This window comes from Ursus americanus, chromosome 18 (genome assembly GCF_024610735.1).
Source record: "Ursus americanus isolate L20-20 chromosome 18, mUrsAme1.1.p, whole genome shotgun sequence".
Lineage (NCBI taxonomy): Eukaryota > Metazoa > Chordata > Mammalia > Carnivora > Ursidae > Ursus > Ursus americanus.
Window position 1 is genome coordinate 5887702 of NC_142144.1, and position 21182 is coordinate 5908883.

A 21182-nucleotide genomic window follows, 5' to 3' on the forward strand; every position below is an offset into this window, starting at 1 on the left:
CTAACACCATGGAAAATCCTCCACCCCTTTGTTCTGTCCGCCTCCCTCCAGAAATCTCCCCCATCCATCCAAATCATGACATCAAATTTCCCTCCTGGCCTGGAGATTAGGGATGTTCCAAGGAAACACAGCTTGGAAAATTACTGCAAGGAGGACCCAACAGCCTTGGACCCAGCCTCAGACACCACCCGCACGCCTCTCCTTCTCGTTGGGGCCTGGCAGCTGCCTCGGCCCAGAATCCCAGAACGCCTCTGCTCCGGGCTCGCCTCAGACGGGATCGTTGCTCCTGCAGAGCCCTGGCCCCGGGAGGCACGGCTTTACCATCCCCTCTAGATGGGCAGAGCTGAGGCTCAGCTCCGGGGCCAGACACCCCCAGAGCCTGCCTTCACCCACTCCGTGCAGCCAGACCTGCTTCTTGACCCGTCCCTCCTCAGCCCCCAAACATCCCAGCTTCGTCTCCAGACTCTGGAACACAACACAGCATACGCTCTTCCCCATTCTCCTCCCAGTTCTGAACTTCCCCCCAAAAAAGGGACAACCGGTTTATAATAGCAAATAATACATACAGAGGGTAGCATTTGGAATGCCTACTAAGGGACAGGCATGGTGACGGTGCTTTTAGAAACACAACCACAAAATTTCATCAACCCCATTTTACAGATGAGCAAACTGATGGTCGGAGATTAAGGAGGCTGCCCAAGGGCACAGCTCGAAGTCAACAGCAGAGGTGGGCTCAGAGCTTAGGTCTGGCTGCTGTTTCAGCCAGAGCCGCACCCGCCTCTTCTGTCCTCTCTTTGGGGTGAATCCCAAAGCAGCCAAATCCCAGACTCAGATCCCACCCAGAAAACTCTGACTCAGCCTCCAGCACAGCCATCCCCCCTGCCACGTTCCTCACTGGAGCCCCCAAATAAGGCAGGACCCCTGGATCCTCATATGTCAGAGCTGAAGGCCCTTTGGTCCCCTCATTTGCAGATGGGAAACTGAGGCCGGGCGCAGGGGCAGGATGGGCCCTGAGTCCTGCAGCATGCTGGTGGGGGCTGGGCTGCCAACCCAGTGCCCTTGCCAGAGACTCATCAGGGGTTCAGCCACCTCTGCTCTCAGGCCCCCTCCTCACAGACGCCCCAGTGATCCCTGCAGTCACCAGGGAAGGACCATAAACTGGTCCTGTGTTCAGAGGGAATGCCAGGGTGTCCGTGACTGGGGGGAACGGTCTCCACAGCCCCCTCCTGGGAAGGTTCCTGCAGTTGGGCCCGGGCTGCAGCTGCTGGTACACTCTCAGGGGCCTCCTCCTCCTTGGAAAATATTCACAATTCTCTTTTATGGCTGCATTGACATAAAGGCAAACACAATCCAGGCTGGATTCATTCTCATCCACTTGTTGTCATCCATTTGTTTCCTTCTGATTTTAAAAGAAATTAAAATCAGAGCACTGTCCCAGGGGCCCTGGAACTATCCCAGGCCATGGGTCCTTGCCCGCTGTGCCTGGTGGAAAAGCCAGAGCTGCTTCTGTCCTGCTCCCCCAGGCTGGCCAGGGGGGCTCTGCACTCCCCAAAGCATAAGCTCCTCTCCCCTGCTCATCTACCCGGCAACCTGGGGCTTCTAGGCCAGAACAGAAGGCAGGGTGGAAATGAGGAAACACACAGAGGAATGAGCATCCTTTCTTCCTGAGGGAGAATCCAGCAGGTGCAGATGACTTAGCTCAGAGCAGCTGTTCTCAGAGAACAGAAAGGGCGCTGAACCTGGGGAGGGCTTGCCTGCCGTGGAGCCCGGTCACCCTGGGCCCGGGCCGGCTGGCGTGTTGAGTATCTACTCCATTCAAGCCCTGAGCAAAGCCCGTTCTCTCATTAAATCTCCTAAGGACCCTATGAGCAAAGCTCTATTACTGTCATCCCATTTCATGTATGGGGAAAGGAAGGTTCAGGGAGGTCCCTAACTTGGCCAAAGAAGCAGCAAAATCTGGGTATCAACAATGCAGGACTCCAGTCTGCCTGATGCCCGGCCCAGAGGTGATGCAAAGGGACCCCGCGGGCAGGGCCACCAACACTGGCACTCGCTGTGCTCCTTCCCAAATGCCGCCAGGAAGCCGGTTCCCAGCGTGAAAGCAGGAGGTGGGCACAGTGCCCAGCCGCTCCCCGCCCTGGAAGGCTCTGCCGGCCTGGATAGGAAGGCTGGGCCACAGCTGCCACCCAGATGGGCAGGAAATTCGATTTCCCACCGCTGCTGCCAGGCCAGCTCTCCCCAGACACACAGGTGCTGGGCCACCATCCACCCCCTCCCTGACCTCAAGGCCGAAGGCCACCAGTAGCCAAGAAGCCTGCCCCTGGGATGCCAGCCGTCTCCTCCTCTGACATGGGGAACCGGCCCTAACGTCCATCGCTGACAGGTGAAGGAACAGGACCAGGCGGGCATGTTAGCTGGGGCCCCAAATAAATAAGGCACTGCTGAAAAGAAATCAGACACGGAGCAAAGGATGACTACCCGTGACAACGCCAAGTGCAGCCCTTCCTGGAGCGCCCTCTCTGCTCACCCAAAACCTGTTGACAATGAACAATGACAGTGACATTGATCAGAGCCCTTCAGGCCCCAGGCCTGCCTTACCTCGCACTCATGCAACATCCTAGGGACGTTTTGCCGACGAGGAACCCGAGGCTCAGAGCAGGGAAGCAACGTCCCAGCTCACCCTGCTGGTGAGCATCAGGATGAAGTCCAGGGCCTAAAAGCCTGGACCCTGGGTTCAGATATCAGCTCTGCCACTCGCCAGCTGTGTGACCTTGGGCAAGTCACTTAACCTCTCTGTGCCTCATGTTCCCCATCTCCACAGGAGATGATGACAGAACCCACCCCAAAGAGTTGCTGTGAGGTTTACATGTTAGTACACGAAACATGCTTAGAGCTGGCCCTGGTACCTGGCAAACTTCATAGAAATCCTGGCTTATATGTTTATTGTTATCAGGCTCTAAGCCTGCAGCTTTCCACACCCACCCCACCCCACCCTACCCGAGAGCGAGCCACACAGAGCACTCTCTACAGAGGAAATAGAAGCATGTCACCCTCTGTCCTAAAAACTCTCACCCGCCCCACAGGACAAAACCTAAACCGTGCTGGACTCCTGAGGCCAAGCATGACCCACAGCAGGTAGCAGTCTCCTGGGCGCCCCTCGCCCCCCTCCCCCCCCTGCCCCGCCCCACGCAGTCTCACTCCCTGGCTCACTTCTCTTGCCGTGGGGAGATCTGCGTCTGCTGCTCCCCTTGCCTGGAACCCTGCTCCCTAGCTCATCACCTGACTGATTGTTCCTGGGTTCATCTCAGACATCACCTCCTCCAAGAAGCCTTCCCAGCCCCCAGTATTGGTTGGACCCCTTCTCTGGGCACCAACAGCTCCCCACGGAGACCACTCACAAATGTTCACTAGCCTGAGTATCCCACTTGACTGTTTGCCGTCTCTCTCCTTGACACCAAGGGCAACAGATGGCAGATGCCAAGTCTCACCTGCCATTGTGTCTCCGGCACAGGACCTGGCCACCTGGTGACCGCGCGCTGGAGGAACAAGTGACCAACAGTACCCCAAGCCTAGGAGGATCCAGCCGTGCCATGGCACCATTTTCCTCAGGGCCAGAACCTTCTACTCACAGGGCCTGCTCCACGCAGGGCCCCCCACTGTCCTTGGGGAGCCCCTTGGCCCTCCCACCCAGCCTAGACAAGCACATTCTTGATTCTCTGTGCTTCCCCGGGACTCCCAACACCTGGCCTTCCCACTGTGGCCACGGCACAGCCCTCAGAGCCCAGTTTGTGCTGGCCCAGCCTATCGAGGAGCTGTGTCCATAACTTTGAGCAATCCCCAGGGCCCAGAGTGCAGGCCTGGAATTCAGACATCATGACAGTCACGGCCAAGGCTGTGTGCCAGCCACAGAAGAACCCAGACTTCCCATCTGTAAAAAGGCAATAATCACCCATCTGTTTATTAAGCACTCGAGATGGGCCAAACCCTGTGCTAAGCATTATATGCCTGATTTCACCAAACCCTCCCAGCAACCCCATGGCATGATCAGCCCCATTTTACAGATAGGGAAACTGAGGGTCAATGACTCAACCACAGCACATAGATGGTAAGTGATGGAGACAAGACGGGAACTCAGGTCTCAGGGATGACAATGCCCAAGATCGAACCAAACTGTCCCCGTGGTAGGCAGCCTCCAAGGTGGTACCAAGGACCCCTGCCTCCTGGGATGCACACACTTGAGTAGCCCTTCCCACCCACCGTGTACCAGGGTTGGTCTGTGTGACCAACAGAATATAGAAGTGACTGTACGTTACTTCCAAGACTGGCTAGTTATAAAGACTTCTTCCTTGTGGGATTCTCTCTCCTTCTCCCTCTCTCTCCCTTTCCCTCTCTCTCCCTCTCTCTCTCTCTTCTCCCCCTTTTCCCTCTCTCTCTCCTTTCTCTCTTCTCTCTCTCTCTCCCTCTCTCAGCTCCCTTGCTCATGGGAATCCGTGTCAGGAGAAGCCTTCTAGAGAAGCCCACATGGTGAACGAACTGAGGCATCCTGCCAGCAGCCACGTGGGTGAATCCAGACCGGCTCCTCCAGCCCCAGTCGAGTCTTCAGATGATGCGGCCCCGGCTAAAGCATTAACTGCAATCCCGTGAGAGCCTCCGAGCCACAACCACCCAGCCAAGCCACTCCCAAACCATGGCCCCTCCAGAACTGCAAGCTAACAAATGCTTACTGTTTAAGCCACCAAGTTTTGGGGCAATCTGTCATACAGCAAGAGGCACCGTGTCCTCAGTCCCACGTGCTCTGGAGGCACACGATACAGATTCCACACTGGCATTCTCTATGGTAGAGTTCCCTCCTCCCTGCTCATCGGCAGGGCAAAGGGCGAGGGGGCAGGTGGGGACACTCACGTCCAACCTCCAGCCGGATCTCTGCAGAGGCATCGCCTATCTCATTGACAGCTCGGCAGGTGTAGACGCCAGCATCCCTCTCCTGAGCTGCTGGGATCCGCAGCGTCCCGGAGCTGGAGCCCTCAGGGGCCAGAATCATTTCAAGACCCCCTGCACCAAAGATGGGACAGCATCAGGTGGGGGCCCATGGTGGCCAGGGAAGCCTGGGGTACCAGGCTGCTGAGGCTTCCTGACCCTCGGGCTCCTGTAACTGCACTGGGCTGGGGCCTGGGAGGGGCCAAGTGGGGCAAGGTTCCTCCCAAAACCAGGACCCCTGTTTTTTAATGGGGACAGACTTCCAATTTTGTAAGAGGAACAGAGTTCTGGAAACGGTTGCTGGTAACAGTTGTACGACAATGCGAATGTACTTAATACTATCGAGCTGTATCCCTAAAAAGGGTTAAGATGTAAAGTTTGTTACTTGTATTTTACAACAAGTTTTAAAAAAATTTTTAAGTCAGCTCCCCTGGCTCCAGGGGGCTTTCCCTGAGCCCCTCTGCTGACCACGAGTGAGGCCCAGCCTGTCCCCTTACGTGCGACAGGCTCAGCACCCACAGACTCCTTGCCTGAGCCTCCCTGCGGGGTCCCCATCCTCTGCCCCAGCTCCAGACTGGGGTCACCCTGGGATGAGCACACCCCAGCCATGGCTGCCTCTCTGACGCCTGACCCCAGGCAGACCTCCCGAAACCCACCCCGAGCTCTCCCTCCTTTCTCCCGCCTGTTCTCTACACCCAGGATCCTGAAGCCTGACAGGCTGCCCTGATTCCAACCCACTTTCTAAATTTAAGTATAATTTTTAATTTTTATTGCTTTTATTGTGGTAAAATGTACATAACACAAAACTTCACCATTTTAAGCGTTTTGATTCAGAGGCATTAAATATGTTCACATGCTTGCGCAACCATCACCTCCATCCGTCTCCAGAACTTTCTCATCTTCCCAAACTGAAACTCCGTCTCTGGTAAACACCGACCCCCCAGGCCCCCACCCCCAGCCCCTGGCACCCCTCTTTTCCTTTCTGTCCCTACAGATCTGCCTCGTCTAGGTCCCTCACATAAGCGGAATCCTTGAGTATTAGTCCTTCCATGTCTGGCTGATTTCACTCGCATCATGTCCCCCAAGCTCATCCGTGCTGTTCTCAGAATTTCAGCCTTTGTTTTCAAATGAAAAAAATTTTCAATTGTGGTAAAAAACCCAGAACAAAATTTACCATCTTAACCGCTTTCAAGAGCACAGTTCAGGGGTGTTAACTGCTTTCACACTGTTGTACAATTTGAATTCCACTTCTTTTCCATCATGAATAATATTCCACTGAAAGGGGCCCTTTTAAAAAGGGTTCCCGGGCGGGCTCTCGGCCAGAACCGGAGAGACGCGAGCACCGGGGCAGGAGTCCCGGGGCCTCTGCTGCCCAGGGGTGACCTGGCACAAAATGCTCACACTCCGAGCTGCTTCTGCCTGTGTCAAAGTCAAGGTGGGCTCTGGCAAGCTGGCAGGCAGGTGCACGAATGATACAGCCCGTCCAGCGGGGAGAGGGCAACACGGGTGAGGGCTGACCCTTGGGAGGGAGCTAGGATTCTACTTCTGGAAAGACAGGAGCAGCCCTAGGCCCTCATCCCCTGCTGAGGGCTCAAGAACACTCCCGTCAGCCAAACTCCAGCTCCAGCAGAGTCCGGCACCGGGAAGACCCTCTGTACCCATTGGCTCCAAAGAGCCTCAGAACAGCCCTGGTACTACTGGTCCCCGTTTCTCAGATTAGTGACATCACAGTCACCATCACTAAGAACACCGAGCCCAGGGGCGCCTGGGGGGCTCCATCGGTGAAGCGTCTGACTGCCTTCAGCTCAGGTCAGGATCCTGGGGTCCTGGGATCGAGTCCCGTGTCAGGTTCCTTGCTCAGTGGGAAGTCTGCTTCTCCGTCTCCCACTCCCCCTGCTTATTTTCCCACTCTTGCCGTGTCTCTCTCTCTCAAATAAATAAATAAAATCTTAAAAAAAGAAAAAAGAAAAAAAAGAACACGGAGCCCAGCTCATATGTCAGGCTTGTTCTCAACACTTCACTTATGTGAACTCATCTCATCCTCACACAACTAACTTCTCGGATGTTCCCCATTTCCTGGATGAGGAAGCAGGCTCAGCGATGGCAGGTCACCTGCCCACTGTCACCCATGAGAGCCAGAATTCAAATCTGAGTTGACTCTAAATCCTGTTCTTCACCACTGAGCCGTGGGGACGCTGGGTTGGGGGAGGGGTGCCACCAGAACGGGTCAGCCCTCCCAGAGACCCCTTTTGGGGGGCCCCAGAGGGGCCACCTGACATACCTCGATACCAGACGACCCGGGGTGGGGGCACCCCAGACACGTCGCACACCAGCACGGTCTCGTTGCCGATGGCGGCCAGCACCACCGCCTTTACCGCAGAGACAGACGGTGGATCTGCATGGGAACAGAAGGGGAACTTGGGACCCACCCACAGACTCCCTAGGGCAACAGTGCAGCTTTTCCCAGGGGGGGGGGATGAGGACAGAGAAGGAGCTGCACCCCCTGCCTTCTCCCCCACCGCCCACCAGTCAGGGACCGTTGCCCCAGAAAAATCTAGCCACTTTTTTTTTTCTTTTTTTCTGACCCAAGACCTCAAATTAAAGCCAGTCACTCCTGGAACCAACCCACCCCACACACATTGTTTCTCACTAATCTGCCATAAAAGCTGAAACCTGGGGCACTTAGGTATCTCAGTTGGTTAAGCGGCTGCTTCACTCAGGTCATGATCTCAAGGTCCTGGAATCGAGCCACACATCAGGCTCCCTGCTCAGTGGGGAGTCTGCTTCTCCCTCTGCCCCTCCCCCTGCTTGTGCTCCCTCTCTTAAACAAAACAAAACAAAAAAATCTTAAAAAAAAAAAAAAGCCGAAACCCTACAAGGTCCTAAAATGCCCTGCCCATCCCTCCCCCGTCCCCTCCCCCAACTCCCTCCCATTCTCTCCACACCAGCCTTCTTGTGGCCTCCTGAGCGCCCCAGACTCATTCTGACCTCAGGGCCTTTGCCTCACCAGGTCCCTCGGCCTGGAACACTTTCCCATTCCTGTCTCTGGCAGGCATCCCCTCCTTGTGGAGGCCTTGGCCGGTCCTGTGTGTACCAGCCATGTCCCTCCCGTCCCCACCTGCACATCACGCCGCCCTGTGCTCCCAAAGCACCCTCCAAAAGTACCATTATCTGTTTGCATGCTTTTTCTGTGCCTCCCCATTAGAATATAAGCCCCCCCCCAGGCAGGGACCATGTGTTCACCACTGTATCCCCAGGGCCTGGCACATAGTAGACGTTCAATAAGTATTTGAGGATGGGAAGGAGGGAGGAAGGGAGAGGAGAGAGGCTCTTCAGAGATGCCTGGGGCCCAAGTACCTGTGTGGTAGAGGGTGACCGTCTCCTCGTCTGTGCCAAGCTCATTCGCAGCCTGGCAGCTGTAATTCCCAGCATCCTCTGGGGCCACCCCCTGAATGATCAGGGTTCCCTGGGCATCCACACGGATTCTGGAGTCACGCCATAAAACAACATGTTCGACCACAAGGAGCTGATTAGGTCCGATCACTCCAGGACTACCACAGTCATCATCAATAACTAATTAATAACATCACTAGTGATCGCCATTTTATACTGACTGCTTGCTCTGTGCCTGGCTGTGTGCTCAGAGCTTTAGATTGTCCTTGTTAATTCAGGCTCAGAGAGGTAAAGCAACTTGCCCAAGGTCACACAGCCTGAATGGCAGAGGCAGAATTCAAGCACAGGTCGGCCTGATTCTGGAACTACAGCTCCTGACCCCTGAGCTTATACTGAGGCATCGTTATATTTCCAAAGTGATCTTGCTTTAGAGTCTCAAATGACCCCAGGAGGAAGGCAGGGCAAATGCTCTCCTCTCCCCGTGCCACCCCCCCCCACTGCCACCGCCCCATTTACAGGTAAAAAGATGGAGTCCCAGAAGCATTCCCTGGGAGGCCTTGTTCACCTGCTCCCAGTCCCAGAGCCCCTGGCCCTGGGCCCCTTACCTGCTGTCCTCCTGCAGAGCATGACCCTCACGGCTCCAGGAGATGTGGGGTGTGGGGTACCCAGAGGCCGAGCAGCTAACGCTCACCTCCATACCCTGGGAGAAGTGCTGGGACCGGGTGTGGATGCTGACCTGCGGGGCCTCTGCGGTACAAAGAGTGGACAGGTGGGGAAGAGCCTGTCAGGGCAGCCGTGCTGTTCCAGATGTCCGGCCCCGGCCTCCTCTCCGTCCCCGAAGTCACAGATGGGCCAGATGCAGGAAGCAAAGCCCCCAAAGGGCCTGAATCCCCAGGGAGTGGCTTTCCTGGGAACTGGGGCTGACCAGGCAGCTGCCCAGGCCACACGAGGTGGATTTTCTAATGCCCCCGAGACAGCCTCAAGCTCCCTGGGGTTCTGCTCCGGGCCGAGCATCTTGGAGGGGCTTAGGCAGATGCCAGGGCTGGGGACAACTCTCACCTCTAGTGACCTTCGGTGGATCCCAAGGCCTGCCCAACTACTGGCCCCAAACTTAGGTTCTATTCACAGTACACTAGGCTTGTCAGACTCAAACAGACCTCACCAGGCCAACTCACCTGAAACAGGTAAACAGGTCCCTCCCATATCAGAGGCAGACATAGCTAATAGATACGGCGAAGCCTAGACGTGGCCTCAGAATGCTTCTCCACACACTCCAGGCAACCAACCAAGAGTTGTTGGCACAAGAGAGAACAGTTGTCCCAATAGGCTCATTTTCACACTTGTGGAAATAGCAGCTCAGAGAGAAGGATCTGTCTAAACCCTGGGTAGACCCGAGGTGACCTCCCGGTCCTAAAACTCCCAGATGGGTGCTCATTCCACTGCCTCCCCTGACCGCATCCGGTCAGTGCCACCCATCCCCTGCCAAGCATATCTGATCTCTGGACTTCCAGAAGTTTCCCGGATTCCATCCCTGCCCTATGTGCTAGGGGGAGGGGCAATGGAGGTGCTCCACAGCATGAGAAAGCAACAGGACACAATGAAATCGGCTTGGCCTACAAGGTTAGACATTAGGATGAACTTTCCAACAGGGAGAATCACTAAACTTATGTTAGGAGGCTACAAAATGCTCTTTCTCCGGAAATTCAGAAGACACTCATAGGACTAATGTTGCCTGCCAGACGTGATGCCTGGGCAGAGGCATGGATCGACGGGCTCTGGGGAGAAGCACTAGGCAGTGTGTTATATTGGAAGGACAGACAGCAGGGAAAGGCAGAGCCTCACCTCGCACCAGGAGCCACATGGATGCCCTGGTGACCCCATTGGCATTGCTGGCCATGCACTGGTACCGCCCACCGTCACTGGGGATGATGTTGCTGATCTCCAGGGACAAATCGGCCAGCTGGGTGACTCTGCCCGTCGAGGCCGACAGGACACGCCAGTCCCGGATCCACGTCAGGTTGTAGGGGACATCACTCAGGACCTGGCAGGACAGGACGGCAGTCTCCCCCGGGGACACGGTGATGTTGGGGGCAGGGACTAGCTGCGGCGGGGGGTCTGAAGGAACAAAAACAGAGGAGATTCAGAGGGGGCTGACACAGAGAGGGGGCCATCCTGCTGGCGCTGGGGGCCTCCTGACTCCAGAGTCCCACACGGGATCCTTCAGGACACGCTGGCTAGCAGAGCAGTGAAGGAGCATCTGCTCACCATCCTGGGCCGGCGTCGCCCCAGGGGAGGGCCCATGCTCCCACAGCCCCCCACTTCCCCACCGCCATCACACACACACCCCTGGCGAGGGCTGAGCGACGCGTGAGTGCTTGCCCCATGACAGCCAAGCTCGACACACACGGAGATCTCCACCACTCTTCTCACCCCGTGAGCCAGTAACTCCACCCTGGGGAATACAGCCTCGGAAATCACCCTCAAGAAGGAAACGGTAATGAGCACAAAGCTATTCTCTGTGCAAATCGCAGGGGTCCCCTAACAGCCAAAATGCACAACTGAGGCCACTGCTCTCAAAAAGGGAAGAGCTAAAAAAACCACTATCTTTTTTTTTTTTTAAGATTTTATTTATTTATTTATTTATTTGACAGTGAGAGACAGCCAGCGAGAGAGGGAACACAAGCAAGGGGAGTGGGAGAGGAAGAAGCAGGCTCCTAGTGGAGGAGCCCGATGTGGGGCTCGATCCCAGAACACTGGGATCACGCCCTGAGCCAAAGGCAGACACTTAACGACTGCGCCACCCAGGCGCCCCAGAAAACCACTATCTTGACAGGCAAAAGGGGTAAGTGACGAGATCAGAGACCCTCTAACCAGGGATGTGGGGCCGAGCCTTTGCAGGGAAAAAGCTGGGTCCTCACAAGCTGCACGTGCCAACAAGCTGCTGTCCCAAAGAGCATGTGAACATCCCAGCCCCGAAAAATGATACCGTAGAAACCAGCCAGAAACAATACTCTGGGGCAAATGAGAAAATCTGACAGCAGCCAAATTAAATAGCATTAAGGTATTATTGTTCATTTTATTAGGTGTGATCATGAAATTTTTATTCTACGGGAAAATCTACTTTCTAAAAAAAAAAAGAGATAAATACTGGAAGGTCAGGATGCCTACAATTCAGTTTAAAATAGTTTAGCCAGAGAGCGAGAAAGCAAACATGGCAAAACTCTAGCGATTAGTGAGTCTAAGGAATGGGTGTGCCTATCTCCTTACACTGTTCCCTTTTCCTGCCCTTATCAGTTATAAAGAGTAAAACCATGGGGCGCCTGGGTGGCTCAGTGGGTTCAATGTCCGACTCTTGATTTCGGCTCAGGTCATGACCTCAGGGTGGAGAGACAGACCCTACACGGGGTTTGCTTGGGATTCTCTCTCTCCTGTTGCCCCGCCCCCCAACCCCACGCTCGCTCACTCTCTCTTTCTCTAAAATAAATAAATAAATCTTTTTAAAAAAATGCTATGGAGGTTGTCTCTAGAATAAGACCACAGGTCATCCAGATCTTTTGCCGGTCTGGATTGCCCCAGTCTTCCGGCAAGCAGCATGGCGAGTCTGTGAGATTAGAGGCTGCAGACTGGCTAATCTTTCCATGTTCCTTGGGCTCCTTTGCTTCTCTTCAAGACAGTTTAGATTCCTGATTTACAAAACAGAGCCGACTTCATTTCTAGACTGTCTGTGGCATCTCCAGCCCTCTTGAGCTGGATGGTGCCATCCTGGCAGGGACCTGGGGGCATTAAGGGAGGGGGACTCCCAGATGGATGCTGGCCCCTGGAAAGGCCTAGGGGAGGAGAGCATGACCCTCGCCGGCCAGGCTCCTCAACCTTCCTCCATCTGAGATCCACAGGCCGCTCCTGGATGACAGCCCAAACGGGGCGCCAACAGGCAGGTGGTAGTGTGGGCAGTGGACTCTGGGGGATGGACAGTCCCCAGCAGCTGCCTGGCCTGCTCTCTCACAGATGGAGACACCCTGGGGGGAAACCCTAGAGGGAAAAATCAGGAAGGGGGTGGGGAGGGTATACAAGGACAAGCCGAAAGGACAGACCTGTGACAACAATCTGGGCCTTGGCTCGTCCGGTCCCAGCCCTGCTGACGGCTGTGCACTCATACGCCCCTTCCTCGGTCTTGGAGGCCCGTGGGATCTCCCAGCTGCTGTTTCCCGACACCCTGCAAACACACAACAGCTGGAGACTCACAATCCCACTGACCCCAGCCAGGGTCCCCCAGCCTCATCTGGTCCCCAAACCCTGCCCAGAGGGGACAAATCCTCTCAGAGACTTGGTAAGAAGAGTCAGACAGCCAAGGACATGCAAATTTTACAACATGCTGTGTGACTTTGAGCAAGTCCCTTTCCCTCTCTGAGCCCTAGACTTTCATCCATGAGGGGGAGGGTCTCCAAGGGTCCTTCCTGCCCTGACCCCAGGATCTGGGCCCTGCATGGGATGAGTGTTCCGGAAGCCAAGGAGGCCCACAGCTCCTTCACAGGGTGATGACCCAGCAACGGTGGGAGCTTAGGGGACCACCCTCCCCCACCCCGGGCCACGTGACGAGGTGCCCAGGAGGACACTGTGACCGAGACCGAGGTCCTTCTCCTGCCGCCCACACCATCAGACCCCCAGGGCTGGGGACCCACTCACTGAAAGTGCCTCTCCTCGCCCAGCCTGGCTCCATTTCGTCGCAGCTGTAGCCGGAAGGGCAGGGTGCTGTGCACAGAGCAGGACACCAGCAGGGGGTGGTGCAGGTAGCCGTGGATCCTAGGGGGCATGCTGACCAGGGGGGCACCTGCAGGCAAGGCCCAGCCGTAAGGATCCCTCCCCACCGCCCCCCACAGCCCGCCCTCATCTGCGATGCAGAGACTGCCAGGGTGAGCCAGGATTCCATCCCAGGCCCTGCCGTCTGGTGATCACCAAGAACAGGTTGGTTTGCCCTGGCCAGCTCAGTTTCCACCTCTATAAAATGGGCTTAATCCTGGTACTGACGTCCCCGTGCTGTCTGGGGAGCTGGTGAAAGGCAGGGCATGTGCACACGGCATGGCAAGCACCCTCGGGACGAGCTCCTGCTGTTTCTGCGGTTTGTGGGAAGACCAGCTGAGACAGACGGCCTGTGCCACCGCCTTCTCCACTGCCCAGGACGCAGAAGTCAGACCAGGCCTGAGATCTGAGGAAATGCTCCCCAGACTGGGCTCTCCGCGCTTCCAGAACTCTCATCTGCCTGGAGGGTCAGTCTCACCCAAGGAGGTTGGAAGAAAGCCTTTTTTAATTTAAAAATAAGCAAAGCTGGAGCATGGCTGTGAATGCAAAATTCACACGCATTTTTGAGATAAAATAAGAGACTTCAATGAAATCTCACAGTTTATGAGGAGCCCCGTGGGGCCCCCGGGAGACACCCTCCCCCGTCTATCCCCGGTCTTGGGGTGACACGTTCTCTCTCCTTGACTATTGGAATCGCTTCAGTGGGAAGGTCTGAGAACACCCCCACGGGGTCAGTGACTGCTGTCAGGGCCTCATGGGGGGATCGCGGGCGTATGCTCAACTCTCGTCCTGCCCTCCCCCCCATCCCCACCAGAGATGCTCCGTGGGTGAGACAATGCACCAGACGTCCTCCGAGCCCAGAGCTGGGGGTGGGAGGGCGGCGGGTGACATCATGCTGCGGGCTCCCTGCCACATCCCAGGGGAGAGGGATGTCGGACCATCCAGCCACGTCCTCAGCTGTGTGCAAAGCAGCCACTGCTCACCCACACACACTGGAAGCCTCTGCAAGGCCAGCTCAGGCTCCATCTTCCATGAGCTCCATGGGCCCGGGGACCCAAGGCCTACCCACCCGTCTCTAAACCCAAAGCCTCCTGCTCTAGGCCAGACTCCCAGCTTCCCAGACCTAGAAGGTGGAGAAGGAAAGCAAAACTCTGAGCCACCTCCCTTCTCCCTGCCCTGCCAACACACACGCGCGTGCACACACCCTTTCATCTAGAGCTGAGAGGAAGACCAAAAGCCAGAGCTAAACTCCAAACCCTTGGATTCATCTGAAAAAACAGGAGAGAGAGAAACAGAGGTCGCTACTGCCCCTGCTGAAACTCCTTCCTGAAAATTCCTCCTTGGGGTTATAAAAGCCAAGGAAGGAGGGGCCCAGGGACCACAGCAGGGGAGTGGAGGTCAGGAGGCTGAGAGAAGGGGGTCCCCAGCCCCCCGACCCTGCCTCCACCTCACCGTGGGCACCTTGGTGCCCTCCCTGCATCCCTACTTGAAGTAGACAGAGAAGTCGCTCCTTGTCAAGAGATCCCCAGCAAAGAAGATGTTGGGTGTCAGTGACATCCATCTCTCTGAGCTCCCCCCACACCACTGCCATGGGAAAGGGGGGAGTGAGCAGGAGGAGGGAACAAAGCCCAGCAAGGAGGCTGTTGGCCAGTGAACTCAGATATCCCAGGCCAGGACCAGAGGCAGAGCAGGAGAGCCAAAGACTCAGCCCCACACTCTGGAAGCTTCTGACCTGGATGGGAGACCTCAGGGACACAAGGAAACAAGCAAAAAGCCACACATGACCTACAATAGGACCATAAAATGACCTGTGCCCACCATGACATGAGAGTAACAGCAGCTGCTACATATGGGGGGCCCTGGTCCACATTGGCCACATCCTGGGCACAGCCTCAGGGCACCCAAGAAATGTCTTCTTATGTGTATCAGCTTATGGAACCCTCAGGGCAACCCTGTGAGATGGGCAGCCTCAGCTTCTTCGTCTGTAAAATGGGGACACATCTCAGAAGTATTGTAAGCACTCAGTGAGCTGCTGTATGGCAGGTGCTTGGCTCAGGACAGTCCCATGAGAGGCGCTCGAGACGGTGACTAAATTAGTATTATTCTGATTACGGAAGAGCACGCCCACACTCACTGCCCTGCCCCCCCGCTGTGCCTACAGGGCCTAGCACCGTGACGGGCACAAAGCGAGTGCTGGATGGATGTGTGCATGGATGCAGGCGTTCAAGAGAGGGTGGGTGGGTGGGTATTTGGATGGATGGATGCAGGGACGAGGAAGTGGGTGGATGGACGAATAGGCAGCCGAGTGACGGATGTTTGGATCAATGAGTGGGTGCGTGGACAGATGAATGGGCGAGTGGACGATACACGGGTAGGTGGATAGATGGATGGCTTTGCACTAAATCCTTGACCTGATCGCCACCTCTGAAGCACCTCAGTATGTACCATGATGCATTGCAGAGCATGCTGTTTATAGAGGTTTAACGAACCTTTCCTCATCTCATCTGATCAGGGAAGGCTTCCAGGACGAAATGGGTCTCCAAGTGACGCGGGGAGCTGGGAGTCGTAAGAGCCAATCACTCACCTGGGGCCACCCCACTGTACGAAACTCCAGAGACACGGAGCAGGGGATTCCCCTCGTGGTCTTTGCCCTTCACCTTGAGGTAGAAGCGCTCCTGGGGGGCGTGGAAGGGCGGTCCGCCCCACAGCTGATGCGTGGATCCGTTGGAGAGGGGCCGCGTGGGCAAAGTCAGGAGGGACTGCCCGGAGCTGTGTGAGAGCTCCACCGAGTCCAGGTGGCCGGGTGCCTGCAGGCCCGTGGAGTTGATCACCAGGGAGATGGGCACCCCTGCAGAGGGAAGGGCAAGGAAGAAGATCCTGGTGTCTGCCCTGGGCTCCATGATTCTCCCCAAGCAGGCGCCCTCAGTCCACAGTCAGGGACCCAGCCTGCTTGGCCCTCCTACCGGTGGCTCACCTTCTGTTCCCTGTGCCAACTAATGCGGGGGCGGGGGGGGGGGATAAACAGAGGGGGCCTGCTACTGTCCGTGGTCCTGAAACACCACTGTCCCTCCAAACCACAGCTTCCCACGGCTGCATCACCTCCAGTCTGCAGACTCGGGCTCTCATGGAGTAGAATTGGGAGAGGACATTTCTCTCCACCCTACCCCCCCCCATTAACTCTGGGGTTGGCTGTCGTCAGGTAGGCTCCAGGACCAGCCTGGGTGAGACACACGCAGGTCTGGGAACACTGGTTCCTGATCACCCTCTCCCCTCTGTTCAGCTTTCCTTTGATTTTCTTTCTGTCGTATTAGAAATGGACTTCTCACATTATTCCAGAAAAGACAGAACCGGAGTTGGGTTTCATAATTCCCTTAGTTGATTTGGGAACATCACTCAGGTCTTGCCCTTTCCAAACAGTTTTTTTTTTCCTTAGAGATCATAAACCAGGAAACAGAGGGTGTGGTTGGTATAATCCATCAAATGCCTTAAAGTTTTTGAAGAAACATGGAACAATCTGGAAAGGGCATATAAAAATCCAAAGTCCAGATTCCTTTGAAATAGAACGTGTGCCAGTGCTGGGCCCCATCCCCATGTTGCAATGATCAGCCAAGGGCATGCTCCCTGTGGGGGCCACCGCTCCCCAACTCCCTGATGTCCCTGCACTGAAGCCAAGTGCCAATTGCTACTTATCAATTGCCATTGCCCTGATGTTTCTCTCTCCTTCTTTTTTTTTTTTTGTTTTACCTGTCTTGGACCCCTATCTTTCTTTCAAAAGCAGAAACCCAAGAAGCTCACATGTGGCCCCCCTTCACCCTCTTCCACTGGGGACTGGCCCTAGGGACCCTTCAGTTTTCCAGCACCGCATTTAGGATTTCTTTTCTCTCCTGGCTCTAGAATAGGAATGAAGTGTCTCTACCTCTCCCCCTTCCTGCTACTGGGAAAAACAAGCACTAAATAAGCAAGCGGCCCCCTTTGGCTTTGAAGATGTTACTGCTGGTCCTGGCACAGAACCAACCAGGGCTGACAAGGATGACAAAGATTAGAGGAAATACATACTCAAAAGCTCTAAGGATCTGGTGTCTACCATTCTGGTCACCAATCAGTGATCCAGAGTTAGCCTGACTTGGTCTAGGTCCCTCCCCATTTCCCTTCTGAGCTGGTCTTAGCAAAATCCTCTGAATGGCCCCATGGTGAGGGACTACTTCCCAAACTATTAAATTGGGACCCCTGATCTGGCCGCCAGATGGTATTTTCTGGCATGGAGCTCTGGCAACCCTAAAGCCCCTGCCTGCTCTGGAGCCCAGCCTTCTCCAGGTGGAACCGTGACGGGGCACACAGGCAACCCCAGATCCCAGTGGGCGGCTTCTAGCCAGAAAACCGACCTTGTGCCTCCAACTCCAACATCCTCCTCGGCTCCCAACCCCCACCAGCCGGCACAGGGCCCGTTCCAGCCACACACTTACAGCCTGCCCCCCAAGGCTCCCCCACTTCCCAAAGGCAAGCCCCACCTCTCCAGAAAGCAGCTCTGCATCGCCCCCAGGGTCAGGCGCACTGTACCTTGCAGGGGCCACTCAATGGTGTGGTTGAGGTCCAGAGAGGGCTGGGTGGAGAAGCCGGCTCGGAAGTCGATGTTGCTGACACCTGTGATCCTCACTGAATGGCGACCACTGCTATAGACCTAGCACAGACCCAGACCCCATCACCAGGGTGCCCGACTCCAGCTCCAGGGCAGAACGTGGCTGCCCTGTCCTGCCTCCGGTGCCAGCAGCTGGAATTCTCCCACCTTTGCAGGCAACGTCCCTGCTCCCTGGGGGCCCAGCGCTACGCTCCCCAAATGCAGAAGAGGCCCCTGCTATGACTCTGTCCTGAGCGGGACTCTTGAAGCTGCTCTGCCTTTCCAGCCCCCCCCCCCACCTGCAGCCCCATCTGTCCCCTGCATGTCTAATCCCCACCCTGCCTTCCCCACTGGCATTAGAGCTCTTGGCTCAAAAATGCTCAGAGTTTGAAGGGCAGGGTCAATGTTGCCCCTTCGCCAGTACCATCCACACACCTAGTCCAGGACCTGACACCTAGCAGGTGCTCCATAAATGTCTGCTCAACCAGCAGGAGCTCACATCCTTCCGAGGCAGCACCCTGCCCCATCCCAAGACCCTCTGCCAGGAGCCCAGCCTACCGCCAGTCCTTGGCTTCCAGCACCTTACAGAGTAGAGCAGGCCCCCTCCCCCTGCCAGCCGTGTCCCTCCAAGCCATCCTTCCCCCAGGGTCACCCTTGCTTTTTTTATTCAGTCTTCACAGGATAGGTTCCTGAACCTTAAGCCGGCTTAGTCATCCACCTCTGGACACTCAAATTGTTTCTCCAGCTCTTTCTTCAAAGTTCCCTAACTACCCCCAAACCATTCTACTTCCTCCCACTGGTGCAAAGCAGAATACTCCTCCTCTGTTCTTGACCCTTTGCTTCTATTGATATGTCCACATCACCACCCATGCTCCAGCCCTCGCTTCTCAGGGCCCCAGGCTCCCCAGGACAGGCAGGAGGGAGACAGGGTCTCGGCTTGGTGAAACTGGCCCCCCTCCCTGGGAACAGGGCCCCCTACCTTGATGGACCACAGCCCAGGATGCTCAGGCTTAAAGGCCACAACCTTGGCAGAGTCCGGGATGTTGAGAAGCACGTTGAGGCCCTCATCCTTCTGTAGGATCCTCCCTGTGGAACCCCCAAGGATTTCTCAGACCCCGATCCTTTCCTGGTGGTAACAGAGGTCCCACCCTGTCCCCAGGAGCCCTCCAAATGCCAGCCTCTGGCTTTCCGGAGTAACTGACAAGAGAGCTTTGGGGGTGCTTGGCCCTTCACCTCATTCTGCACTCCACCCTCATCCACCCCCAGGTTGGGGTTGGACACCTCGCTTCTAGACCTGGAAACTCATGACATCCTCGGAGCACTGTGAGGCCGCGTGGCTGGGTCCAAATCACACTGATCCTGGGTGACCCAGACAAGTCACTCCACCTTCCAGAGCCCCAGCTTCCCATCTCAATGGCATGCCACTAATTCTCGCCCTGTCTGACCTGCTAGGCCACTGTAGGGATCCGCTGAGAGAACATGGGGAAGACCGCCCATGAGCCTCGCGTCCCAGGGACTGTCATTATCTTAATTCCCCTCGCTTGGCTGCTAACAGCCTCCCTGCTTCCTCACCCACCACAGGCACCCTCTCTGCCCTCCACATGGTAACCCCCCCACCCTCCTTGTTCCTGGAGCCTTGGGTCCAAACCCTCTGCCACCCCGGGTCTCTCTCTTTGTCCCCTCCTGGCCTCCTAGCTCAGTCTCGGGGTCAAAGAAGAGGCCAGTGCTGGGGTGCACATACCCAGTGGGTCACGGACTTCGATCTGGGGTCCTGGACCGCTCAGGGAGATGGTGACCTCCTTCAGGCTGGGGTCAAAGGGAATCTTCCACGTGTGCTCGCCCTCCTCCTTGTGGTCCGTGGACAGCAGGTGCACCTTGGTGGCCTGGACAGCTGACTCTACCCACTTCAGCACCTGGGAGGCAAGTGTGAGAAGCTGATGCCGGCAGGTGCCTGTGGTCTTGCTTAGAACTGACCCACTGGAGGCAGGTGTCTAATAGGTTCCCAGCGGAGTCCAGTCCCCCACCTGGGTTTTAGGCAGCATATAGGCTTTCCAGGTCACCCAAGGCCACCCCACTCCCACTGCCCCACACCAGACCAATTCACACTTCATTACCTTCCTGGCCTAGGAAGGGCTGGGAGCTGTGACACCCGAATTAAGGCCACTTGGAGGGAAGGGCCAATCTCTATGGCACCCATTACTTCCTCCAGGAAGCCTTCCTGATGCCTCCTACACACAGATGAACGCTGGAGATCTGGAACCTCCCCCAGAACAATGTAATTCACCATCACCCCAAGGGGCCTCAGACCACCCTCCTGCCAGGGCGCCAGGCTCTCTAAGCAGGACTAAGAGGGTCCGCTGCAAAGGCAGAGTCACCACCTGATCCGTCTCACGGTGTTGACAAATCTTAAACCCTTAAATCCTACACTTGCAGATTCATTCTAAAATCTTGAGTGTTTCGGACAAGTCCCAACGAAAAGCAGGTAACAGGTGAGGACTTCCCCTCCAGACTACCAGACCACGTGGGTACACATTAAAGAATGATTCGGGGGGATTCCCAAACTCCCTCAAAGACTGCCCCGCAGGAATGCATAGACCCCATGTCAGCAACATTGGATCCAGTCTGAGATATTTCACTGAGCACAAAATTATTGAGTTTCTCCAAATCCTTACCATGGCTTTCAAGACCCTATGTTCCCTCCTGGGTTTTAGGCAGCTGTCCAGCCCGACTCAAGGTCAGTGTGCCCCTGACTCTCCCCACACTTGCAGGGTCGGTCCACGGTTGGACCCCATGCCTCCCTAGGCAGCTCCCACCACACGTGCTGCTCTCTTGCGGAAATGCCCTGCTCCCTTTATCAACCAGCTCCTGCTTAGATTCATGCCTGTCTCGCCTCTTGGCCTGGGAGCCCCATGAGGGCAGAGACCCTCTGCTGTGCCCCGAGCTCAGTGGCTGGCACAGAAAGGGTGTTCGGGAAGCTTCTGTTCACTGTGTGTGGTACAGCAGGGCACACACCTCCCGAACAGGGACATCAAATTCACCTTACAGACGCCGCACTCCGTTCCACCCCCAAACCCACCTTGTAATAGCCACACCTCCCGGTTTCCCGTTAGAAAACCAGGAATGAGGACGAGGAGGGAACATCCTCCCAGGCCAAGTTACTCTGAAGTTTTCACAGAATGCTTCTCGAACTAAACAAGATGAAACATGAACCTCATTGTACAGCAAATGGGCACCATAACCACAGAGAGAAAAGAAGAGCTCCTAGTGTATTGAGGACCCAGGGGTTCAACTAAACTTTCCCAGTGGAAGGCACCCTGAGGACAGAAAGAACTACAAAGAAATTCTGACTTAGTAGCTTTGAGTGGGCACAACCCTCAGTACCGTGCTCACGAAACTGTTT

The 21182-nt window shown here is 55.8% G+C and overlaps 1 protein-coding gene across 6 annotated transcripts in view; it reads right to left on the bottom strand.

Annotated features, from left to right (window-relative positions):
• HMCN2 (hemicentin 2) overlaps nt 1-21182 on the bottom strand; it is a 150184-nt gene that overhangs the window by 101480 nt on the left and 27522 nt on the right. For all 6 annotated transcript variants that reach the window (XM_087869269.1, XM_087869268.1, XM_087869270.1 and 3 more), the window contains exons 5-15: nt 19524-19695; nt 18762-18868; nt 17725-17845; nt 15752-16015; nt 13054-13198; nt 12462-12583; nt 10213-10485; nt 8976-9117; nt 8335-8462; nt 7259-7372; nt 4903-5052 (exon numbers count right to left, since the gene is read on the bottom strand). In XM_087869269.1, the coding sequence (XP_087725395.1) occupies nt 4903-5052; nt 7259-7372; nt 8335-8462; nt 8976-9117; nt 10213-10485; nt 12462-12583; nt 13054-13198; nt 15752-16015; nt 17725-17845; nt 18762-18868; nt 19524-19695 (1738 nt within the window). The remainder of the gene's footprint in view (nt 1-4902; nt 5053-7258; nt 7373-8334; nt 8463-8975; nt 9118-10212; nt 10486-12461; nt 12584-13053; nt 13199-15751; nt 16016-17724; nt 17846-18761; nt 18869-19523; nt 19696-21182) is intronic.